Source organism: Carettochelys insculpta, chromosome 18, assembly GCF_033958435.1.
Source record: "Carettochelys insculpta isolate YL-2023 chromosome 18, ASM3395843v1, whole genome shotgun sequence".
In the NCBI taxonomy this organism is placed as follows: Eukaryota; Metazoa; Chordata; order Testudines; family Carettochelyidae; genus Carettochelys; species Carettochelys insculpta.
Window position 1 is genome coordinate 2,709,413 of NC_134154.1, and position 26,763 is coordinate 2,736,175.

Genomic DNA, 26,763 nt, shown 5'->3' on the forward strand with positions numbered 1-26,763 from the left:
TACCGTAATTGTATCAAACCATAATCAAAGGGATTCTCCTTAAGTGAATTATGCAAATAGGGCAGATATGTATGAAGAATATTTTCTATGCAAGAAAACACTGTATATTCTATTAAAACTTTGTAAAATAAAGCAATACTTTCCTAGACAATATTTAGCATTCTGTTGTGACTTCATAAATATTTTTAGTTCAGCCTTGTTGAAGGCTAACTTTAGTTTATGCATTTGTTTTGTTTCCTTAAGTAAAAATCAATACTGCAGCTTTGCTTATAAGGCTCAAAAATCAGAATTTTACCAACTATTATAAAATGTATTTTGAATTCATATGGCCTGTATTCTAAGAGATTATTAGTTGCAGAGTTAGATAAATATCCCTAAATATCATTTTTTAAATAAACTGTGTTGAGAGAATTTGTTTACAATGATGGTAAAGGAGAATCACTGTTAACTTCTCCACAACAGTTTTATATTTATACATTTTTTTCTTACTGCTTTATTTCAGTCATTAATGTGAGAAGGCATTTAACTGGATGAAACAGAGATTCATAGGCACCACATTTTGAATGTTCGAAAGCAATTTGGGTATTTGAATACATTTTGTATGCTCTGCCATTAAACATAAAGAATTTTATATAATGTGTTGCTTTTGAGAGCTTTTCATATACAGTAGAATAAATTTCAGCATTGTGTCTCCCAGCTAAGGGTGAACTTGTGTTTTCAGTATCTTGTCCCATTGCAGATGGAAGAACGTCGAGACAGCATGTTGGAGACAGCCAAACTCTGCTTTACTTCAGCATCTCGCTGTGAGGGAGATGGAGATGAGGAAGAGTGGCTTATTCACTACATGCTGGGAAAGATTGCAGAGAAGCAAAAGCAGTCTCCTGTTGTCTATCTGCTTCATTACAAACAGGCAGGCCACTACCTACATGAAGAGGCTGCCAGATATCCAAAGAAGATTCATTACCATAACCCGCCAGAATTGGCTATGGAGGCATTAGAGGTAAAATGGGAAACACATACAAAAGTTTAATGCCACATCTTGTAGCAAAACCGAAGAAGAATTTAAAAGTCATTATCATGTTTTCAGTGTGTTGAAAATGTTGACACGCATGTAGTAGACACTATTTTCTATTTACAAACCTATGCTTTAAAATTTTGCTTTCTCCCGTTAATTGAAATGATGATAATCATATTAGTAGCTTAGTGGCAAGAGATGAAAATATATTCAAGACAAAGTGGGAAACAAATGGAATTCCTAAATGTTTGCATTATAAAGCTACTTTATAAATATGGTACTGGTATCAGATAATGCTATTGTTTATTACTTCTTTAATAAGAATCAAATTAACCCACTTAAAACTCATCAGTCAGATTGTGAGGTTGAAGTGTAGGTGGTTGATGTGAAATTTATCCCCTAGCCAGAGGCAGGACATTATGCCATGAGCTCGCACAGTAGTTACAGAAGCTCCACAGTGTGTTAAGGACATTGACTGTACAAAGTATCTTGTGACCTTCTCCCATGTGTGTCCCCATTGCTTCAATCAGTTGCCTGGAAGTGGGCACATTTTTGTTTTGAGAACTTGTGCCATTTATTTGGCTTAGACAGACAGAAAATGTCTTGATGAGTTACATGTGGCATAGCTTGCTCTGCAAATTTCAGAAATTTCTGTAGATCGGGGCTACTCCTTGTAACTGGTTTCAGTATTCTGAGCTCTCTACTGATTTAATGGATTGTGTTTTGTTTTTTTAGGTTTACTTCCGTCTTCATGCCTCTATTCTGAAACTTGTGGGGATGCCAGATGCTGGGGTAGATGCGGAGAGATTAGTTACCTTCATGAAGGAGGCTTCTGAGGGACCATTTGCCAGGGGTGAAGAGAAGAACACCCCAAAAGTTACAGAAAAGTGAGTGCCAAATTCCAGAATATACTCAAAACACGCTTTTCCCACCCCAGGTAGGCTGTGAGTGTAAAAGATTGTCATTTTTGTAGACAAATTCAAAACGGGATGCATCACAAATTGTTAGAGAAGGGGCAACCTGATCTGTCAATCCACTGGTGAAACCGTTATTTGTGATGATGCTGTACTTAAAAGTCCATCTTAATTTGTTAGCATGAATCATCTAGCTTTGGTTGCTACCGGATAAAATAAAGATATCTTAACACAAACCATTGATGGGGACCCAGTTTGCCTTTCCTTCATTTCTTTCCTGTGTCTGACGGTTATAACAATACTTAATGTGTTAATAATCCATCTTACTGATGTTGCTAATAGATTTGATTACATATGGAAGATGATGATGCAAGGGGAGCATTCTGTTTCCATTTGTTTTATTGAGACACTGACCATGCTAACACTCTTTTTTTAATTTTTCTTTTCTTCCCCTCTACCCAGGGAAAAAACTTGCATGATTGATGAAGACTCTCACTCTTCTGCAGGAACAGTGCCAGGCCCTGGGACTTCTCTCCCTTCATCCTCTGGTCCAGGTCTGACATCCCCACCTTACACAGCCACTCCAGTTGACCACGATTACGTCAAATGTAAAAAAACCCATCAGCAGGCAACGCCGGACGGTACAGTCCCTGTTCTCAATACTGACAGCACAGAGTGGTGCTCTAATCATGGGGGGCTTGATCTGGGACAATCAGTCTTCTCTTTTCAAGGAGGGTGATGGGTCTGTGGTAACACGGGCAATATTGCTGCTCATTAACTTCATAAATTTCACACTGGTCAGAACTTTAAAATTCAAGGTCGTCACCTCCCACCCAGACTAAATGGGAATGGGGGCAGGATGGAGTAAGTGGCTAATTAAATTGTCCTTCCGTACCATTGCTTGTCTTTGGAGCTAATCATGTGCTTGTTGAGTTTCTGAGGAAAGACTTGGCTTTAATTAATACTGGGGCTTGCACTACACCAGTTCTTCCTTGACTTGATGAGAATCTGAGCAAGTCAGTTGACTTTTTGTAATGTTTCATCCAAAAACCCCACCAGAGTTTATCCCATTTGGAATGAGGCAGGTGGCGACTGTACAAATGTATTGCTTATCAACACAAAGTGGTTTGCGTGGTGGTCTAGTAGATGTTGTCGTCTAATGTTTTCTTTATTATTTACAATCACTGGCTAATAGCACAATTCTGTGGCTCATAAAATAACATTAGGATTGGTTAGAAAGAAAAATAGTAAGGACATGTAGTAGTGTCATTGCAATACAAATTAATCGGAATCTACTATTTAGGAAACCTGATGCTATGTTCTGACAGACTGTTTTGTTTCAGTATTGCCACTAGGGATGTAAAAGTCCCATTTAATTAGTTAACCCCTTGAATGTGGTGGGTGAAGGCATGGTCCAGCCCCTCCTGGTTAACTGTAACCAGTAAGCCTCATCGATTTCGGGAGAGGCTTACCATTTAACCATTAACATCCCTAATTGCCATTTTGGTGACAAGCTTAGATTTGGGTGTCAACATTCATGTATAAAGTGCACATTCTACAGAGCACTTCTGTAGCTGAGTGTTGATCTATTACAGCAGGAGTGGGAAATATTTTTTTTGGTCAGGGCTCACTGACCCACAGAAAAATCAGTTGGGGGATACAAGGGTAGATAAAAATTGTTTTTTGAGGGTTTTTTTTTTTAAATCAGACATTGGATTTTTTTATTTTTTAAAATCACAAATAGAATACGAAGTATCTTATCTAAAAATAAGTTAAAATTAAATCTCATCACAAACAGATTACACATAGACCACATCTGTGCAGCCTGGGTCATCAGAGCTATGCTAAGCAGGTTTCTGGAAATTGCAAATAGCTTCTATTTACATATTCATGTGGCTAATTAACTTTGCCATGGGAGATTTCACTCGTGGCAGGGGGGTCTGCCAGCAGGAAAGAGGTCGTGTAGATATGCCTCTGCTGGCTGAATCCCTCTCTGTCTCCAGTTCCTTATGCCTGAAAAACTTCTACATGGCCTCTCTCCTGCCAGTAGACCCCTCTGCTGAGAGTGAAATCTCACGTGGCTATGCTAATTAGCCGTGTGAGTATGCAAATAGAAAACCATTTGCAATTTCCATTAACCTGCTTAGCATAGATCTGCCGGCAGTGGAACTGAAAATTGGGCCGTGTAGATGTGGCCATACACTTTACAGTCTCATAAAAATGAATTAATGGCTCTACTCTGTCCAACCTAACTACTAGCTCTTGCTTCTTGAAAGTTCTGGTGTTTCAGTTTCTCTCTCTCACTGGACTACAAATAACGCTTGCAAAGAAAGCCACAAGCTAGATAGGACTGTTTTTGTTCTGTGCTTATATGATGGTGGACCTTGGCCAGGCACAGCAGTGGACTTACAATTAGTTAAGATGTTGTCTTAAGACTGAGAGACAGTAAGTAGGCTGTGAACATAAAAAGGAACAATGGAGTGGACTGTACAGAAAAAGGGAAGACATTATTCACTACTCTCACAACTTCCCATATTCCTGCACACTTTTGCAATAGAAAAACAGTCATGGCTTCTGGGCATAAGAGACCCTAATCTGGGAATATTTGGAAGAAACTCATTCCCTGGGTAAAAAAAGGAAAATTGCCTTGATTTAAATTGTTCCACCCTGGGGACCACAAACAAGCAAACAAACCCACTGCTCACTTGCTCCCAGTGTTCCCAAAGTGCGGAGCAAAAAACCCTACCTTTCACTCACTTCTGATGCTCTGGGCTTCCTCCCATAGCTAAATGAGCTGGCACTTGTGCCCCAGTTCTGAAGTGGGGTGCCAAGGCTCAGGGCTTCTGGCACATGATGTGGAGACTTGCCGCCGTCAGGATCAAATTAAGTTGGGGCCAGAGCTGTAGGTTCCGCTCTCCTGGATTACAGCATCCTCCTTGAGGAACTGCTGTTTTTGTTCTGAACTTTACTCCTTTAGGATGAGCTCCTTCCATGCCTCTCAATATTTCTATAATAACCAAGCAAAAAATTTAAAAAATGCATGTGTCGACCCAATTATGAAACAATTAGCTACAGGCCTAATACCCAACCAGGTGTAATTGCTCCCTTTTCTTCCCTACTAATAAATAACACCTGGATTAAAAACAGCAGCAGGTTTTTGCATTTACTCTGAATATGTAGGAGTTTTTTATCCAAACTGTTACTTCATTCATCAGTAATTTGTTCACTGGTTTGAGAATGTGTAATGTGTGTCCTCTCCACTCTCTCTTTCACACACACATATTAGTGTGAATGAGTAGTGTGCAGGCAGGCACATCTACTGCTTTAACTTTTCCAAAGTTCTTTCTCTACCAGTTTTATGTTTGGGTGTGTGTTTGTGTAAAATTTAAGAGAGAAAATAGGGATAAAGATACAGGGTATTTTCCAAAGCCCCAATGGAAGCCTTTCCATTGACTTCAGTGGTCTTTGGATCAGATCAGTCTTATATAACATGGGGCTGGAATGCAAGAAGTTTATTTATGTAGCTAGTATGCTGTAGAAATCATGGCCAGTCACCTTTATTAATTGGCAGGTATGCTACTTAACTCTCTGTTATCAGCCACGTTCACTAGCAGATAATTTTTGCCCTGTTAGTCAAAGATTCTTCTCAAATAATTCAGTTATTACTTGGATATGGGACCTGTTATGATCTTCTTTTTTCCCCACTTGTAGAGACTGACTTGCAAATGAAAAATGTTTAAAATAAAATAAAATAAAAATAAAATAAAATCCTAAAATAATATGCACTCTGTGAATCAATTTTCTGTCACACTACATATGCATAGGCTCTACAGCTAGCGAAATATTCTGAGAAGACAAATGAGTTATTGCAGAGCATGGTATGAATCCATTCACTCACAGCAAGGCATTATGAGTGATGGCATACTAATTTTCTGACAGGAGGAAAGTAGATTACTTAACAAAATCAAAAGGAACAAGCTGAGGGGCTGCTACATCCATCAGGGCTGAAGCAGCAGTTTTAGCTCTTGCAAGCATGGCATACATAGTGTAGCTGCTGTTACAGCTATTGAAATTACCGGTGTGTAGAAGTCAAGTTAGGGTGTGCCTTAGGAAGGTAGAATGTGACTATTAGAAGTAGAATTGCAAAGCACTACCCCAGTCATAATGCATTATAAATTGCTGGCATAGCCAAACTACAGCAGCAGCACACTGAAGAGCCCCAGGAAATTAAAATATTTGCCTAAGGCTGCTGTTGCAAATGGAGGAGTGCTAACAGTTTGAGAAGCCCAGAAGCTATTCATCTGTGTGTGTGTGTGTATTATCAATATTGCATTGCTTTGCATTAATTTGCATAATTCTTTTGTTAAAATATGTACTTTAAGTAAAGTGCTGCTGACATTTTAATGCAGTCTAATTTCTGCAGAAGTGTGGTGTCTGCGTTTCCATTATACTGTTCCTAAAAATAGTCAAATGCTTTTTTGCCTTTTTTTTTTTAAAGCTCACAACTTTGGGAAACTTTTTGCTGTTCTGAAACTAATTGAAATGGCTCACTTTGGCATTGTTATTGAATGAAATAGTTTGGCCCAAATTCAGTTCAGGTATCTACCCTAATTGTCTTAGTATTTTTATGTACTTCTTACCATGGAATTTGGTCACCTGACAAATTAAATGACAATAATAAAAATGACTATAGCACATGCCACACAAAACCATTCCATCTGCCTACATTACCATAAGCCAGCTTAGTAAATAACTCAGCAATGGTTCATAGCCAAACAAAAGCTTTTACTACACCTTATGGGTGTAGTAAACCTATACTGACTGAACCTGGCTGACGTCGAGAGGGTGAATCCGCAGAGAGGAGTCCTTCACTGAAAATCACTGGATTCTAGTCCTTCACAGTGCACTTCTGCATACTAAAATGTAAAGGGCAAGAGTTTATTTGCAGCCGACATAGCTGTAATGTCCACATAGTGTAGATGTATACATGCTGGTTCCAGTATGTAAAGGAGAGAAATTGAATAGTCCCAGTAGATTAGAGGGAGAAGGTGGGTGAGGTGTAGTATATTTTATTGGAACAACTCCTGTCCCTCATCCACCTTATCTCTCTCATATTGTACTATTACTATCCAATGTATTTCTACATCTGGGAAAAGATGGAGGAAAGAATTCAGAAATGACTGCTAGAATGAAGACCATTTTGAATCTGTGTAGTGCTGATTTAAAATATCAAGCTTTAGACATACTGGAAAATACAGATCAGTAAAAGCTTGTAGAGTTGTACTTTATTTTACAGCACACAGATTTCTAGCCCTGTCTCCCTATTGCAGCTGCTGACCTGCATCTTTTCTTCAGGAGGCAAGAAATCTAGCCGAGTTGCAGTTAGTGTTTGGCAGTTGCGTATGCACAAAATTAGCAGCTGCTGCTCTATGTTCTTTCTTACTTTTTTTACCAGGCAACATCCCCTTTTCCACTGTGTTGCATTTGCTTGGTCTCTCCTTTCCCTCCCCCCTTCACATTTAACAGTGGATGAACAAAATGTAGATTTCTCCCCCCCCCCCCCCTGCTTTTTTTTTAAATAGTATTCTGGGATTAAATAGGATGTTTGCCTCACCTAGGGTATGGTTAGTTTACCCAGCTAGAGAGCCAACTTTCTACTTAATGCACAGTGATCAAGCTTTGGCTATATGCGGTTCTTCACAGACAGGCAGACAATACAGACTTTCAACACATTCGCAGTGTGTTCAATTAATCCTTGCTCTAAATATTGAAATTAATTCCAAAAAAGAGAAAATAAAAAGGTTTCTAAATCAAAAGTCACCTGAAAAAGAACTGTTGTACCTAGAAAGAGATCGGAGAAGTTTGTCTGTATGCTCTTATACCAGTCTTTTGGATATATTGATGTTCTACCAGTAAAGTGTTGTGAGACAACACAGAAAATGCATGAAATGCTTATTGCTACTGTAGTGTTGAAACATTATATTGTTGTTGTGTATATCCTTTGTCATTTATTGCTTTCTGTTCAATTTGGTATGATCATGGTTTTTTGTTTTATCTTTGCTTGATTGCTTGTGCAACCAATATTGCCCGTGCTGCCCCTAACCTTTATACAACTCGTTCCTTAGACATTCTCTTCCTGCTTTTACCTGTCACGGCTTGCTTCAAGAATTGGCCAAAACTGCATGTTAAGCTCTATGGGAAAAGCTACTTGCTCTGTGTCATGGGAGGAGTCCCATTTCATAGTCTGTTGGTCTTGTGATTCTGCAAATATTATACGTGTGTCTTTGAGAGGGAGATTCTGAAGATATCAGTGAGTTAAAGATGATCCCTGAGGATATTGTATATCAACTTGTCAGTGTTTAACAAAATTCAAAGAGGGATCAGACATTTATATGGATAACAAGAATAACCAGAGTTATAAAAATTAGTGCAAACAGTTTTGAAAGGGATACAGAATCTTCGTGCATCAAAGTTTAAACCAGTCTCTCACTTTCAGAGATTGGAATGAATCTTCATGGGGGTGGGGAAGTAGAAGGAGGAGATAGTAGGGCATTTGACTGTTGTGATTTTTCCATTTTCCTCTGAGACATCTGGTACTGGGTGCTCTTGGAGACAGCTCATTAGGTCTAGGGTGACCGTTAAGATTATCCTGCTCTTGCCCTTTTTTAATTTAATCTGTTTATCACTCTTATTTTAATGGGTTTGCATAAGAAAAAAAATTTGAAATTGATATTTCGTATAAAAATATATAAGAAGCATCTGACCAAATGAATGAAACACTGGTGAATCTTTGTACTCTGAGATTGTTGGTAAAAATACAGCAGTTGTTAGAGATGTTAGTTATTAACATATGTCTAATGATTAGATGAAACTAGGTCCAATCCAGGATTATATCTTTTACTCATTTTGCAAGGGGGCTCCCTTCTGTTCACAGAGAGAAGCACTCTGCCTCAAGTGGTGATCCTGCGCCAATGCAAAACTTTTTTTATTTATTATTCTTTTTAATTAATTACATGAAAGAGTAATTTGATTCCAGATTTGTGTAATATCATCTATTATGGCTGGGGTCTTTTTTAGGTATTATGAGGCTAAGTAATCCCAAATGTTTGTACTGCAGTGCATACCAGTGATGATAAATGTGTGTAAGCTAGAATTCTTGAAGTGACGGCCACATGTATTTTATCTGAGGTGCATCTGCATTCCTCGTGAGAACTCTGGGCTCTCACCTTTGAACCTCCAAGCCCTGTCTTTTATAAAGACAAAATGCAACATTGCCCCTGCCCTGCCACTCTTCCTCTCCCCCCCGCCCCACTTTTCTGCCCAAAGTGGTCTCCCACTTCCATATTTTCCCACACATATTCTTCCCAAAGCCTCACACCATCTCTAAGGAGCAAATCCTTCATTCCCTAGGTGTCAGGCATGTTCTAGCTTTCTATATTGAACACACAAAGACATTTTGTAAATTGCCATAGCTCTTTGTTATGATAGCTGAAAGAATGAGGAGACTGCCCATCTCGTCCCAGCATCTCTCATTATGCATCACGTCCTGCATCAGGACCTGCTATGAGCTGTCCCGAGTTCCAGCCCTGGCACTGACAGCTCATTCCATGAGAGCACAAGCTTCCTTGTTCCCATTCAGGACACTTTCAGGGCAGTGGCATAATCCTCCGTTCATACCTTTGCATCGTATTACGACATGACCCAGCAAGCAAGCGGTGATGAGGTGTTAAGTAGAACAGTTCTGCAGACAGTGGTGTATTGATCTCCAATCCCTCCTCCAGGTAAACTTTTCAGAAGTCACTTACTGGAATGCACAGGAGCAATCACGTGAAGAATTAAAAATGGTTACCTATCTTTCATACTTGTTGTTGTTCTAGCGGTGTTGCTTATGTCCATTCCAAATCCCACCCACCTCCCCTCTCTTGGAGTAGCTGGCCAGAAAGAAGGAACTGAAGAGTTGGGGGTTAACAGAGCCTTATATACCACAGCGTGAAGGCACCACTCCTGGGGACTCTACAGCTGACCCAGTGGGTACCACTAGAGGAAAATACCTTCTGGCAATCATGGGTGTAGAATTTGCACAGATCTGTGTGAATGGACACGAGTAACACACCTCAGAGAACAACAGTTTTGAAGGTTAGGCACCTGCCATTTTTCCTGATACTGATGAGGCATTAGATTATATTCAAATGTACCAAAGAACATTTTAAAGCTCTAAAAACAAGTCCTTAATGCTTGACTTGACCTCCATTCAGAATCTTTCTCCTCCCATTCTTTTGAAATTATATGATATCTATATAAAGTCTGTCATCACTAACCAACTGTAAAACTTGCCATTAGAAGGCTAGGACTTCCCCATTCCCCTATCCCCATTCCTTTTTCCAGTTCCCTAGACAGACCGATTTCTTCATGTGCCAAATAAAAATCTCATAGGTTGCACCAAATTGCATTTTAATTTTTTGTAATCAAAACAAGTAATACCTACACGATAAATTGAGGTCTGATGAGAAAGTTTATCTCATTAAGACACACATATCGGAGGAGGCATCTCAGCTCTATCTGCATTGCATAATTTCTTTAGAAGGAGTGGGATTCATTTGTTTTGCCATCTCCTCTCTGTTGCAATTCTCTGTTTCTGAGCATTTTTTCTATTTTACTTGTCGATTGTATTGTGAATAAGAATTCAGAGAGATTGCATTGATCTTCAGTGTCTGATACTTCTTAGCCTTTTTGCATGCAGGTGGCTGCATAAAACTTTTATCAGTTCAACCTGTTCTTTGTCTAGTAAAAGGACAACATTCATCCATGAGTTTTAGATATAGAGAGAGCCCTCTCTGGTAGGATTTGACATCAGACATTGAATTTTTCTGGTAGAAAAATGTGTTTTTCCCCATCTGAGGAAGAAGGTGTGTAATATTTTTCTGTGGAGATGGAGGCTGCATGCACATGAGCTCTTCCAGTTCTATTCATGAAGCTGTGACAGATTGTCTCTGACAAACCCCGACAGAGGCCGCGTCCACACTATGAGATAAAATTGAATTTAAAGGTGTTAGCTCAACATTAAAATATCACTGTCTTCACTGAAAATGTCATTTGCTCTATTTAGTCTGCCCTTATCGATAACAAAGTGTTGATATTAATGGATGGGTATAGCATCAATCTTGACTTTAAAGTGTCAGATGAAGGCTAGTGTGGAAGTGCCATGTCTTTCATTCGAATTTATTAGCCTCCGCAAGTGTCCCCTATGTATCCCGCAAAGCTACATGCTTTGCACTATTAGTGGGAGCCAAGAAACTGACCAGGGCTGCTGCACTCCTGCTGCATAGGGCGAACACCCCACAGCCAGATGGCCCCTGATACCCAGGGGCAGGTGCCTACCCTGCAGGCGCCCTTGTCCACCTACGACCAGGCGACCCAGCCAGCAGGCTCTATCAGGTCTTCCACCAGAGCTGGTGAGTGGCAGCGGGTTGGGGTTTTTTGGAGAGAGTTTTTTTGGAGGAAGTGTTTTTGGGGGGGGGTTGTTTTGAAGAGGTTTTTTGCAGGGAAGCTGAGGTGGGACTGAGGCTGGGGGAGCCTGCGGGGAGGGGAAGAAAACCCTCACATTTAATGGACTATTGGGGAGAAAGGACAGCCCTTTCCCCCATTTCTCCATTAAAGGGAGGGTTTACTGTCCTAGCAGGAACCGGAAAACTGACCAGGGCTGCTGCACTCTCGGTTTCCCAGGTCCCACAAGCTGCAGAACCCGGGAAACTGACAGCACTGTTGCATCTGGCTCCTGGCTCAGAATGCAGGGCTGAGGGAACTGTGGCGTAGACTTCCACAATGCACTACTACAGCAGTCAGTGTTGGGTAATTTCATTGTGGAAGCAATATGTTGAGTTTGTTGGGAGCCTGTGGGAAGTGAGGATACTCAAAATCGAATTTAAAAACAGCATTATAAAATCAATTTTAATAAATTCAAATTTATCTCATAGTGTAGACGTAGCCACAGTGATTAAGGACATTGGTCTTTTTGATGTTCAGTGTCAGGCCAAGATTCTCATATGCTTTAGTGAAGGTGCTTAAAATGGTCTGAAGGGATGCAGGAGAAAGAGCAGCAATCATGTTGTCATGTGTGTATTGGAGCTCCAGGATCAAGGTTGTGGAGGTCTTGCTTTTAGCCTTCAGTCTTCTGAAATTGAAAAGCTTCCCTTCATTCTATAAATAATCTTCATGCCATCTGGAAGCTTGCCATCAATGAGGTGAAGGGTCATGGCAATGAAGATGCAGAACAGTGATGGGGCAATGATGCAGCCTTGTTTGACTCCTGTTTTGACCTCAAAGGGGCCTCTTTGGGATCTGTTGTTGCCCAATACTGTGGCAGTCATGCTGTCGTGAAGCAGCCTCAAGATGCTAATGAATTTTTTGGGGCAGCTGATCTTTGAGAGGATAGTCCACAGGGCATTATGATTAATTATACTGGCTAGAGAGAGGCTCTCAATAAACTTTAAAGGTAGTGATTAAATTTTTCAGTTGGATCATACCAATATCCTTTGTAATGAGGTTAATGGAATGTTATGCTTCAGGTCATAGGATGACAGCCCCAAGGTCTCAGATAGGAATTCCCCTTACTCCTGTCCCCACGCATGGGCCAGGGTCAAGCTGGCTGGTTAACTTTCCTGTGTCAGAGACTGGCCTCTGTCAGAGGTACAAAAAAAAATAAAATCCTGGTCCTGACATGAGAGTAGCCGTTTTGGATGCCTCTTTCCTCTCCTAGGACTGTGAAATTGCAGTATGTTATGAATGTAAAATGTTGGCTACATTCAATCATAAAAGCGACTGCTTATGAGGGTTTCACATCAGTTCCCTTGTATGAAGTTTCTAGCCTAATTAGATATCTTAGGAAATAATTTAAAAAATGAAATCTTCATGAATATGTAGCAATTTCTTATGAAAGAAAAGAATTAAGTTTTCAGTTCTTGGAAAAAACAGATGAGGAGATGAACATGTCAATAAATTATTGAAGACAGACGAAAAGAAGATAAATAAATTTACCTGTTAGACACTAGACACATGGGTTGGCATACATCCATGCATTACAACAGAGAACGCTTTACAGAATGGCTGAAGTCATTATGTGACTTAGATTAAGGAAAAAGCACTAACTTGTAGTTAAAGGTAGCAGACAGTTAGGTCCTAGTGTCTCCCATGGTATGGATGAGGTAATGCATTCATGCTGTATCTCATTCTCCTTTTTTTACAGAAAGGAGTCAAGATAGCACAGCAGTGGTGCTATCAGATTCCAACTCCACACAGGATGTCTTTAATGAACCTGCTAGTTCTCAAGACAGTTTGAGGAAGCCTTACTCAGAGAAGAGGATTTCCCCTTCCTGTTCAGATGTCATAGCATCCTGCAAAGAGATCCAAGGATCTGAAGAGGAAAGAGGTACAATTATGTAACTCACAGCACCTTGTGTGATGACATTAAAATGTTTTGTCCAGCAAGCAAAAATAATGGAAAGATTATGTTTGTGATTTTTTTATTGAGCACCAGCCAGGTGTCTATGTATAGTTTTTGTTTTTAAAAAATAAGTACATATACAACATGCTTGATACAAATATAAAGTTTAGTTTGAGAGGGTTGGTTGAGTTAGTCTGTTTCAGCAAAAAAAAAAAAAAAAAAGTAAGGTGTCCTGTAGCACCTTAAAGGCTAACACATTTATTTAGGTATAAGCTTTCGTGGGCTGGAGCCCACTTCATCAGATTTATGTGGTAGTGATGCCACTGACATTAGTGATGGAACCCTCTCATAACCTGTAAATCAGCTTTTCTCATGCTCCTTTGATTTCTTCACACATACTCTGGGTTCTGATGCAGTAAACCCTTGATTTCACAGATTATTGGGGGGAGGGTTGTCCGTTAATGCTGTAAGTCCATTATACCCAAATGGTTATGCTGTGTGATGATGCACTGACCTTCCCAGCCTACCACTTCCTCCTGTCCTTTGCCCCCACTTCCCTTACCCATTCTTCCCCTCACGCCTCCATCTCCCTCTCCCAATTACCAGGAGAGGAGCTGAATGCCATCCTGGCTCCTTCCACTTCCTGAAGCTCTCAGCACTGCAGGTCCTCCAGCCCCCAGCACTGAGCCGCCCACGCAAAGGTAGAGCATGGCTGCCCCCAGCCTGCCAATAGGCAGCAGCCTCCGACACCTTGGATGTTGCTCAGTGCCATTGCAGGCAACGGCAGCTGGATGCCGACATGCTTCATGCACATGGGACTGGGAGAGAGGAGATCCTGCACTCCACTGCGGCCCCCATTTACCCCGGCTCCTCTGACCCCAGTGGCCCTAGCTGCTGCAGTGGCCCCTCCAGCCCCGGTGGCAGCTCTGGTGAGTCTCCGGCAGGGGGGCTGGCAGACAGCATCCATTATTTCCGAAGTCCATTATATGAAGGTCTGATAAATCAAGGGTTTACTGTATTTCAAACTCCTGAGCAAGTTCAAGGAGCTGTTATTGTAAAACAATCTCACACATTTTTTTTCTATTTTGCCCATACTTAGTCCTGGATTAGCAATAGACTTTGACTCAGCGTCAAAATGATAAATACTGGAATTAAATGCACTGGAGAACATGAAATCACCCTCTGCTATCCGTTGTCAGTGGAAAACCGTAATTATTTGTAGCTCTCCAGTAGATCATTTGATATCAGATAGTATATGTGGGAAGATGTTTTAAAATAAACTTAGACCTTCCAAAATCTATTGGTTAGAATTTTTTTCTCTGTCTTTTTTTCTCTGTCTGAAGCTGGATATTAAACTTGATATTGAGGGAGCTAGGCTTTACAAGCGGAGGTGGGTACGAAAAACAAAAATAGAGATTTGTTTCATACTCTAAAAGCTAGCATTTATACATGTAAAATGTGAGGGAATAACATAAATATTATTGACATGTAATTTGTTCATCTTTGTGAATAATGCTGCCATCCAAACTTAGGCTAATAAAACTTTTATCCATCAGGGATATAAAATTTTGATATATAAGATACTTAAAAATAATTTAAAAAAATATTAAGGCACCCAGATGCTATGAAGGTATTGCAGAAATAATATCACCTAGCTATGAGAAAGGGGTTTGCTCATGGTGATTTTGAGAGTTTTTTTCCCTCTCTTACTGGGATGATTAGGGCATTGGAATGGCTGAAACTTTCTGGTTGAGAATTATTAAAACATTCTGATATTAATGAAATATTGTATGAATATGATCTTATTTGAATAATCTAAATCAGTTTTAAAGTTAAACATTTTAAAAGATTTTTCTTAAACTTACAAAATCTCAGAGGCATCAAGTGTGCGAAGAGTTCTATGCCAGAAGGTCATGGCTATAAAATATTAATGGTTTAAAAATTAAATAGAAATATTTTCTCCAGCCTTCAGAATCTTCTGAAAAGCATAGCACATTCTGTTGGAATACCGTGTCCATTTCTGGTATCAACATATTCAAAAAGCTGTTGAAAAATTGGAGAGGGTTTAGACAATATCTTCAGGAATGATTGGCTGTCTGGAAAACACACCTGAAAGAGAAAATTAAACTCAGTTTATTTAGCTTACCAAAGCGAAGGTTAATGAGCAATTTTAAAATGGACAATAAATAGCTACATTGAGTGATAATATTGAATATAAGAGGGCTTATTATTCCAGAAGGCAGAGTAAAGTGTGAGGAAATAAAATATGTAAAATATTTGTGAACATCCTGCAGTAAATATGTGTCACATTAAAAATCATTGTGTGTGCACTGTTCTTAAAATAGGAGTTAAAGTATGGTTTGACATTATTTATTAAGGACTATCTCATATTCACATGGATTGCGGCTCTTGAATTATTGATTTTTTTTACCAAATTGGGAAAAAAGGCTCTTCTTACTATTTTGGTTGCTGAGCCCTGATTTATGTGTTTCTCTAGGAGCTGAATATGTCTTGTTCATTGAATATCAAGTGCAGTTACCTGTATATTGGGACGTTCAGAAACTACTGTGAATGTAGCTTAATGGAGAAAAGGACTTCAGTGTTTCAGTGTGCATTGGCTCTGAAACACAAGTGCTAAGCTTTTGTTCATTTGTCATTTGTAGGAAAATCAGAAGAACCCTTGGAGAATTCTGAATCATATCATGCGATTGAGCATAGTGTCCAGAAAGTTCTCTTAGATACCCAGGCATCATCTGGTATCCCTGTCAAGGCTACAGTTCCCCCGCCTTCACAGTGGGACTGTAAGAAGAAAGCTGACCCTTGTGGAGATGCATCAGATTTTCCCCAGTGTCTTCCAGCAGATCTTGAAGAGCAACGCAAATTGCTGACAGAGCAGTGCATTGCCTCTTTCCGTTTGTGTCTGAGCCGTTTCCCCCAGCACTATAAGAGCCTCTACAGACTGGCCTTTCTGTACACATACAGCAGAACACACAAGGTAAGACATAGCAGTGGCAGAAAGTCCAGCTGTGTTTACAGTTAAAGTAGATGATCATAAGGTACATTCCAACTTTTGTTAACTTGGAGGACTTCCCAAGTTACCCCCTTGTTAAACTACTGCCAAAGGAGGTTTTTTTCACTCTAGTTTGGGTTCCCAGTAAGTACTGGGGAGCATTACCATCCGCCCACAACTCTTTTATTCATGGGTTAGGCCAGATAAGTTGAAAATGCATGGTTCAATCATTATAGTATGTTATTTTCCCCCGTCCAGGAGAGATTAGCCAGAAATGTGCAGTTTGTGAATACAGAACTTCTTACAATGATTTTGCTCTTATTTGTAACTGAATAAGTGTACTGCACAAATGACTAGGAACTCCTCAGTGTTGACATCGACATGTTGTGTGACCATCATCAATTCATGTAGTCTCTCTGGCATCTCAAATTCCTTATCTGAAAATGAGAATAATAACGCTTATCCACATCGAGTGCATAGGGAAGATGAGTAAACTGGACCTAAATTTTAAAAAGTATATGTTCAGAATTTGATGACTGCTTTTGCATGCATGTATTCAGTAAACCCCTGATTTAATGGACTAATGTGGGGAGGGTTGTCCCTTAAGTCCATTAAATGTGAGGGTTTACTGTATTTGCCATAGCACACCCCCAAAACCAGACTCTACCAGGCCCCCTCAAATAAATGGGTGACTCATCAGAGCCTCTGGAACCCGCCGGAACCCGCCACCACCTGAACCACTGGTGTGGCTAGAGGAGCTGCTATGGATGGGGCTGCTGGCATGTGCTCCCTCTGTCTTCCCACATATGCAGCCTATGCCTGGTGGGAGGAGCGCATGGTGGCTATGGCAGCAGCATCAGTTCAGGCTGCAGTGGCTGCTCCTTTTTTGGTGGGGGGGACTGGTGGATTGAGTGGACTTCTGAAACAATGGGGGAGGCTGGCGGATGTCCATTGTTCCTGAAGTCCATTAAATTGGGGTCCGTAGAATCTAGGGTTTGCTGTATATGCTATCCACAAACCACTTGTTGCATATATACATTCTGTGAGATCTAAATGCAAAACAATATGCTTTGTATGCACACTTCCACTTGTAGGACTTTTTGTTTATGCAGCTCTTTGAAAACTAAAAGCAGTAGATGTATTAATAGATTATTAGCAATACTAAAAGATGACACATTCTTAATATATTAAAACAAAAGGTCACTTGAGTATGGTAACAATTAATTCTCTTCCCATCTCCCTCATTCTCTGGCTTGTTACATCTCAGTGATTAGCTTGGGTGAAGGGGATCATGAAATGGTAGAATTCATGATTCTGAGGAATGGTGTGAAGAATACCAAAAAAAGACAATGGTTTTTCAAGAAGGCAGACTTTAGCAAACTTAAGGCATTGATACATAAGATCCCATGGGAAGCAAGTCTCAGAGGACAAACAGTTGGCAGTTTTTCAAACATACATTATAAAGAGCACAAGAGTAAGCTCTTCCACTGCATAGGAAAAATAGGCAGTATGGAAAGAGACCACCCTGGCTTAACCAGGAGATCATTAATGATCTAAAAATCGAAAAGGGGGCCTATAAAAAGTGGAAACTAAATCAAATTACAAAGGATTATTACAGGTTGAACCTCTCTAGTATGGCACCTTTAGGACTTGACTGGGATTGAAAGCTTTGCTGGCTGCCCCCACAATCAGCAAAATCTCTCTGTTTCTATTGTCCAGAAACCAGTCCATGAGATGTGAGACTTTGAAGCTGAGGGGTGGGGGTAGATTGACCAGCACCTTTTCTCAGCTTCCATTGGCTGTTTTCTAGCAACTAAGAGAATTTCCTGGATCATGGGACGTCAGTATTGTCTAGCAACATTACCAACACTTCCACAGTTTACTGGGCTCTTAAGATATTTAGGGATAAATTACAGCTAAATAAGAGCACAGAACACTGAGAGCCAGGGCTGGTGGTTGTAAAACAATCTTTATGGGACCATGGGAAACTTGGCCACATCTGGCATGATTTTAGCAAGCCAGATGACCTGCTCCTACATCCCTCTGCCAGGTTAGAGTCATCTCCTGCACCCATATCCCCTTGTGGACTCTACACCCCGGTGATAATTCCCTCATTCACCTGAACCCCCTCTCCTGCATCCCATTCCACATTCTGAGTTCCCTTCTGTGCCCAACCTCCATCCCACACCTCTCACCACCCTCCATAGAAAAGTGTGGCCCCTGACCATTTACCAAAATTTGGAGTGGCTCTCCCCCATCAAAAATATTTTCCACCCCCTGATCTAGATCATCTTTGACTGATGTTTATCTAACTTACTCTTAAATATCTCCAATGATGGATATTCCACAACATGCTTAACCACCTTGACGGGAAGTTTATCCTAATGTCTAACCTAAACAGCCCTTACTGCTACGTAAGCCTATTACTTCCTGTATTACCCTCAAAGGTACTTGAAAGCTGTTATGTCCCCTCTCAGTCTTTTCTTTTTCAAGCTAAACAAACCTAATTCTTTCAATTGTCCCTCATAGATCATATTTTCTAGATCTTTAATCATTTTTGCTGCATGCCTTAGGACTTTTTCCAATTTCTCCACATATTTCCTGAAATATGGAGCACAGAACTGAACACAATAGCTGATTAGCAGATTAGCTGTGGTCTAATCATTGCAGAGTAGAGCAGAATAATTACTACTTGTATCCTGCATACAACACTCCTGCTTAACCTAGTCCAGAATTGTTCTTTTTTGTAGCAGTGTTACACCACTGACTCATATTTAGCTTGTGGTCCACTATGCCTTCTGTATCCTTTTCCGCATTACTCCTTCCTAGGCAGTCATTTCTCATTTTATAAGTGTGTAATGGACTGTTTCTTCCTAAGTGGAGTTCTTTGCATTTGTCTTTAAAACAGGGTTTCAAAAGGTGGTGCATTAAACTATGGTGATCAGGTACACAGACACATCCTAGGCAATCAAAAAAGTGCTGATAAGTAAATTGCTAAATGTTCAAGAGATCTGGCTAGCAGTTTAGTTTTTGCAGACAAGAAATTTGTTTTTGAAATTAATTATGCTTGTTCTGTGTTTAGTTGCTATATAATCCTTTTATGTTGTTAATTAAGTGATAACAATTATTCCATTAAAATGATTATGTGGATTTCTAAAAATCAGAAAACGTGTGCAACTCAGACTTCAAACAGAATTCAGTGGTATTGGGGAAGCACAAAAACGAGTCTAAATCAGTGCAAAGTGTGTGTGTGTGTGGAGACCAAATTTGAAGCCTTAGGGGACTAAGGTCTAGTCTGTACTCACCAGTCAATCGACCATGGGAAGATCTATCTTCCAGAGTTCAATATTGCTGTGTTAAGACACAGCAAACTTTACCTCTCTGGGCTTGGCCATCGACCCCTGTGTTCAACGCTGTCACGTGGAGTAAGGGACGTTGACGCGAGCCTGAAAGGCCCTGGACTATGCCAGGTAAGAAAGTAGATTCTGATACATCAATCCTAGCTATGCTAGTGGCATAGCTAGAATTGTATATCAGATACTGACTTTCTACCTTAGCATAGATCTAGCCTGAGTAATCCTCTACGTACTTCCAGGGCCAGTAAATCTTAGGGCTTATGCTGTTAAATCACCCTGTTTTTTGGGTAAGGGTTTTCTTGGGGGAGATGGGATAATCTCCTATCTGAATTACTCTGCTCAAAATGCACAGATATTAGCTGGATTGAGCCTGGGTGACATTACACAGATCTCTCTGGGAAAATTATAGCTGTAATGTATAAATAAAAGCAAGAGGATGTTTTGTACTTTTACCTGCATTAACAAACTGTTCGTCTGTCTCCTACTCATTTCAATTCTTTCTTGCTTCTGTAGAACCTCCAGTGGGCCCGAGATGTGTTGCTAGGCAGCAGTATCCCATGGCAGCAACTAAAGCACATGCCAGCACAGGGTCTCTTCTATGAGAGGAACAAGACTAATTTCTTCAATGTAAGTTAATACTGTTGATAAACGTACCACTATGTGGACATTTTTAATACTAACTTTTCATATGGAATGTTTGTTAAGGGAAAATGATGGGGGAATGAAACAAAGAGGGCTGAAGAAACAACACAGGGTGCAAAGGAGATGTGAAGAGTTACATTACAGGAAATTTTGTCAGTGCTGTCCCATCTAAAAGGATGCACGCCTAGTGATTATTCCTTACAAGCATGAAAAGCTGTCATCTTGTAGTAGTAACAAAAACTGGGGTGGGAGAAATCAGTAGCTTGGGGTTGTGCCATGACATTCTTATTCTGTTCACATATGCATGTATATGCACAATCTCTCTCTCTCTCTCTCTCGCTCTCTAATTTGGGTAAATCTGTTTTCACTTTTTGGGCCAGCCAAAGATAGTACTATTTGCTTAAAGAATGTTTGAATTTAGGGAAGAGTACTGAAGTACTGTATCTAAATGTAAGTTACTTAATCAGCAGGAATAGGCATTCTAGATAGTCTCATGAAGCCCAGTCTCTAGCAGGGTTCCATTATATGGCAAGCTAGCTGCATCGACATATGTAGCAAAGGTGTATGTCAGACCAGTAGTGTGTTCAATGTTTGCTACAGCTGTTTAATACTATTATTTTCTGTGTGAAACTGTTTTCTCTTAAGAATTGATTTCTCCTTTGCATCTGTTTAAAACAAACAAAAATCCTCCTCTGGAGACCATTTGGTGTTTTTTGCATTCTGCTCTGAGTAGTCCTACTGCACAAGTGTGTTTTAGTGTATAATACATGCTGTTTTCCCAATACTTCTACTGGAAGAATATTAAATGAAATTTCAGGTGTTTCAAAATTGTATCATGGACCAGCCTGCCAATCTTAAACTTTGTCTCCCTCCCTACTGCTGGAGAGAGGTTTTTGTTATAAAGACTGCCATGTCTGGTAGGGTATAGCCTTGGCAGTTAAGATTTATTTGGTGAGTGTGTGCCTGTGTTACACTATTTTCCTGCAATGTCTGCCTGCTTTTCCTACAAAAGCCTTGCTCTGTAAATGTTTAATCCTGCAAACTATTGAACACTCGGGTTCTGATCTAGCAAAATAGTAAAGCATATAGAATCATACTTATGTACAGCAGGAAGGGATCTTGAGGGATCATTTATTCCATTCACCTGCACTGAAGCAGGAACAAGTACACCTAAATCATCGTTGACAGCTGTTTGTTTAGTCTGTTTTTAAAAGTCTCCAAAGACTGTGATTCCACTACCTTCCTTGGAAGCCTATTCCAGTGTTTACCTAGCCTTCTAATTAGAATTTTTCCCCTAATATCTAGACTAAATCTCCCTTCCTTGAGGTTAAGCTGATTATTTCCTATCCTACCCCCAGTGGAAATGGAAAAAAGTCCTCTTTATAGCACCTTATACACGTTTTCAGAATTTTATCAAGTTCCCCTTCCCTCTTAAGATTAAACATCCCAAGCTTTTTAACTTGTCCTTACAGATCAGGTTTTCTAAGCCTTTTATCATTTTTGTAGCTCTCATCTGGATTGTCTCCAGTTTGTCTACATCTTTTTTGAGGTATACAGTAAACCCTCAAAATACGCAGCTTCAAGTTGTGCATAACTCACTTTAATGGAAATTAAGCACAACCTGAAGCTGCTTTGCAGCGATCAGCCTGCCTCGCTCCCCACAGCTGCAGGCAGCTAGGCAGGCTAAGAGCCCCTTCTCCCTGCCTTACTCCAGTGGCACTGCTGTCAGGCTGACAGCCACGCAGCTGGGAGAAGGCATGGAGAAGCATCCAGGAAAATGAACAGCGTTGGTAGGCTGTTCTGTTTCCCAGGTTCCACAAGCGGTGGGAAGCTGGGAATCAAGCAGCAGCCTGGTTTCCGGCTCCCCACCCCTGACTTGTGTGAAAATTTTGGTTACATGGGGGTTGCAGGAACACAACCCCTGTTTAACTCAGGGTTTTACTGTAGTGCCCAGAAGTGGACACAGTACTCCAGCTAAGGCCATACTCATGCTGACCAGAGCAGGACAATTGTCTCCACTATTTTACATGCAACACTCCTGTTAAAACATCTCAGAATGGTACTAGGGGTTTTCACAACAGCTTCATACTGTTGGCTCAAATTCATTTTGTAATGTACCCAAGATCCTTTTCATCCATACTGTGGCCGGATATTCCCCATTTTGTGTTTGTACATCTGATTTTTCCTTTCTAAGCATAGTGTTTTGCACATCTCTTTATTGAACTTGCTGATGTCAGACCAACTCTCCAATTTATAAAATTTAGTGGTTTTAAGTACCTCAAAGAGGGTTACAAGGAGGAGAGAGAAAAATTGTTCTTCTACGAGTGTCCCCGTGGGTGCTCCACAGTAGGTGTCAGACTCGCCCGGCGCTGCAGATCGGAAACTTTCCAGCAGTTTCTCCTGGATCGCGCAAGCGCCGGCGCGCACCACTCCCTTGCGCGTCCCCGGCCACGTGCGCGATCCGGTCCCCGCCAGTTCCTTCTCAACCGCCATCGACTGCAGACGGAATCCGCTCAGGCTACGGCCAGAGTCAGATTAGCTAGAGTTTTTCGTGTAAATTGGTGTTTTTGATTTCCTAAAAAAAAAAAAGGACAAGAGGTAAAGCAAGAGAGTAAAAAAAAAAAATAATAAAAAGAGAGAGAGGAGCGGAGAAGACGCGTGGACGTGAAGGCCAGTAGGCCTCCCGCCGCTGCAGGCTGGTGTCCGCGAAGGGTAAACAGGCACGAATTCAGTGCTAAGTGCCCTATTAATAGCATAAAGACTCACCGTGATGTCTTCTTCAGGCTTTAAAAAGTGTGAGTCCTGCCGCGAAGCTATGCCGGCCTCCGATGGGCATAGTGAATGCATTCGGTGCCTGGGGGAATCACACGTTACCCAGAAGCGTTCCCATTGTGCTAAGCTCACAGCCAGGGCCAGGAAAGACAGAGAAATGTGGCTGAAAATACTCCTGTTTGATAAGGCTCTCCAGCCTGACGTGCCGGAGAGGACACCCTGGGCTCCATAAAAGGAAGGCAGCTTCCCTCACCCCCTCGGTGCAGAAACGGAAGAAGCTCTCTCCAGCCCGATCCCTGCCGGCGGTCTCAGCGAGCGGGACGGGCGCAGCACACAGCCCCCAGCCGCATACCCAAACAAGCAGCAGCTCAGCAGCGCACGTGGCAGAGGCTGAGCCTCCAATTACCAAACAGCCGGCACACGCAGCACTCAGAGTGGCGGCCAGGCAAGCGCCAGAACCAGCGGCACCGCCACAGGCGGCACTGACCCCTGCGGCACCAGCAGTGCAGGGCCAACAGGCATGGAGCCTGCAGGCACCGGAGGATGTTATCTATGCGGCACTGCAGCTGAGCAGGCCGAGCACGGCGCCAACAGCGGGGCCGAGATCCCCGGCACGGGAGGGGGCAGTGCCAGCCCCGCAGGGGAGGGGAAAGGCGAGAGCAAAAACCCGGCACCGCAGCCCTTCTCCAGACAGGGCTGCAGTGCTCCTATCAACAAGCCCTCCCCTTATGCTGCACACGCCACCCAGAAGATCTGGGTCTCTACCAGCCTATCCAGAGCCTCCTTCTCCATTCCTCCAACCAGCGTCACCATGGCTTGGGCCACCTTCGCCCTTTCTGGGATTGGATCCCTTGGAGTACTATCACAAACCAGTTTCGCCATTGTCTGAATTGTCACGGAGATCTCGCTCTCCCAGACATTGGGGGTACGCACCCCGAGAGTGGTCCAGGTCTCCATCCCCGGACCTGTGCCTGTGCTGCCATGGTCATTCTTACCATGCTGGACACAGACACCCCAGGCATACACCTAGGGGCAGGTCCTCCCCGGCCGTCCAATACCCCCGCGGACCCTCCCGACCAGGGATGGAAACACAGCTATCTCAAGGGGAGTTAATTTTGGAACCCCGAGACTTTCCTTCGCAAGCCCCCAGCAAGCGGGTGTACCATCGGCCGCAAGAACCTGAGAGTTCAAGGGAGGTTTACCCTAGTGGTTCCTCCTCGTCCTCCCCTGACGAGGCCACGGCCCCCGGGGATGTTGCTCCCCCGGACAACCTCAAACAGTTTCAGGAGCTGTTTAAAAGGGTGGCTTTCATGCAAGGCATCCGAACAGCAGAGGTACAGGAGAAACATCACAAACTCCTGAAAAATTTGAGACCCCCCGGCTTCATCCAAAATCGCTATCCCGCTCGACGAAGCTGTCATGGAGTCAGCCACCACCATACGGCAGACCCCAGCCTCTGCTTCACCTATAAACAAGAGAGCGGATAAGAAATACTTTGTCCTGGCGAAGGGCATGGAGTTCCTCTTTAGTCACCCACAACCAAACTCACTGGTGGTAGAATCGTCTCAGCAGAGATCAAAGACTTCCCAGTACAAATTGGGGGGTTCAGACAAAGATGCCAAGAAGCTAGAGCTGTTTGGCAGAAAGGTATATTCCTCCTCCACCCTGCTATTGAGAGTGGCAAATTATGCAGCACATCTAGCAAACCATAATTTTGACAATTACTCCAGGCTTACTTCTCTCATGGATTCGCTTCCGGAAGATAAGAAGCCGGTGCTAAAGGCGATTGTACAAGAGGGCTACGCGGCTTCGAGGACGGGAGTCCAGATCGTCCTGGACGTGGCGGACACGGCGGCACGCTCAATGGCTGCAGCAGTGGTCATGCGTAGAGAATCCTGGCTCCAGACATCAGGTATCCCGAGGGATCTGCAGGCAAAGATTGTTGATCTTCCCTTTGACACGCAGAAGCTGTTTGCAGACTCAACCGACTCGGTCCTCCACTCCAGTAAGGACTCCAGAGCTACACTTAGAACCCTGGGTATTTATACCCCTCCATATTGGAAGAAAAAGTATTACCCTCAGCAAAGACGATACCCGTACCAACCACAGCGTGCTCAGTACCAGTGGGGCTACGACCAAGGGCAACATCAGCAGCAGCAACAGTATAGAACTCCCAGGCGACGTTCTCCACAAAGCCGCGTATCCTCGGGGCAGGCCCAAAGGCAACAAGTTTGACGGGCAGGTCGAGGGCTGCACTATCACTACCATCGCACAATGCCATTCCCAGCTAATGTTCCATCATCGCCTCCAACCATTCCACCCCCAATGGCAAAAGATCACCGCAGACAAATGGGTACTGGAGATCATAGCCATGGGTTACGCGATCCCCTTTCAGTCACTCCCACCGCCGAAACTTCTGCCCAGGCTCCACCTCAGGGACACTTCACACAAGGCGAGACTCAAACAGGAGGTGGACCATCTTATGTTCATAGGGGCGGTAGAAAGAGTGCCGGAGCAATTCCAGGGGAAAGGTTTTTATTCACGAAAACCCTGGCAGTGGTGTCAGCCTACCTGCACAGACAGGGGGTATTTATATTCCCATACCTGGATGACTGCCTCTTGAAAGGGGCCTCGAAGGCAGAGGTCCTACGCATGATACGCGTAACAGCAGACACGTTTTCTTCGCTGGGCCTGGTCATCAACCTCGCGAAGTCAAAAACCGACCCCACACAAGACATAGAGTTTATAGGGGCACCTATAAACTCTATTACAGCAAGGGTCTATCTACCCGACGCCCGCTTTCGCGCCATCAGTTCGCTGGTGCAAGACATCACATACAGCCCCACGGTGCCGGTCTTAACGTGCTTGCAGCTGCTAGGCCACATGGCGGCGGCGACGTTTGTGGTGCAGAATGCCAGATTGCATATGCGCAGCCTACAACATTGGCTGGTGAGCGTCTACAAGCCGGCATCCCACACTGTCCGCAGGGTGGTGTCGCCCACAACACAGGTGCGCAGATCCCTGCAATGGTGGGTAAACCCCGAGAACCCGCTAACAGGGGTACCCTTTCACCAACCACAAATCTCTATCTTTCTTGCTACCGACGCTTCCCACATAGGATGGGGAGCACACATCAGCGACAAGGTGACGCAAGGACTATGGTCCCCTGCGGAGCAGTCACTGCACATAAGTATACTGGAGCTCAGAGCAGTGTTCAACGCCTGCAAACACTTTTGAGACCACATACAGGGCAAAGTAGTCGGGATCAATACAGACAATACCTCCACCATGTTTTATGTAAATCGACAAGGAGGAGCCCGATCCCATGCCCTATGTGCGGAAGCAGTCCGGCTGTGGAACTGGTGCATCGCCAACAACATAATGTTGAAAGCCTCGTATTTGCTGGGCGCTCACAACGTGAAAGCAGACCAGCTGAGCAGGCGCTTTGAACTCACGCACGAGTGGCAGATCCGCTCCGATTCTGCTACGACCAATCTTTCACACATGGGGGTTTCCCCAGATCGACCTGTTTGCCACTCAGCACAACAAGAAGTGCCCCCAGTACTGCTCCAGGGCAGGATTGGGGCGGGGGTTCCTGGGGGACGCATTCGCGA

The 26,763-nt window shown here is 42.6% G+C and overlaps 1 protein-coding gene and 1 long non-coding RNA gene across 8 annotated transcripts in view; one reads left to right on the forward strand and one right to left on the reverse strand.

Annotated features, from left to right (window-relative positions):
• Positions 1–26,763, forward strand: part of CABIN1 (calcineurin binding protein 1) — a 192,024-nt gene that overhangs the window by 52,055 nt on the left and 113,206 nt on the right. For 5 of the 7 annotated variants that reach the window (XM_075012556.1, XM_075012560.1, XM_075012559.1 and 2 more), the window contains 6 exons: positions 740–1,000; positions 1,751–1,902; positions 2,392–2,570; positions 13,172–13,354; positions 16,033–16,364; positions 20,249–20,362. In XM_075012556.1, coding sequence (XP_074868657.1) covers positions 740–1,000; positions 1,751–1,902; positions 2,392–2,570; positions 13,172–13,354; positions 16,033–16,364; positions 20,249–20,362 — 1,221 coding nt within the window. The remainder of the gene's footprint in view (positions 1–739; positions 1,001–1,750; positions 1,903–2,391; positions 2,571–13,171; positions 13,355–16,032; positions 16,365–20,248; positions 20,363–26,763) is intronic. The other 2 variants (XM_075012561.1, XM_075012562.1) reach the window with 1 other exon arrangement.
• Positions 13,572–23,733, reverse strand: LOC142022573 (uncharacterized). The gene is made up of 3 exons (XR_012647989.1): positions 23,144–23,733; positions 22,655–22,952; positions 13,572–15,478 (listed from the first exon to the last, which is right to left on the reverse strand). It is a non-coding gene; the product is annotated as an uncharacterized LOC142022573 (long non-coding RNA).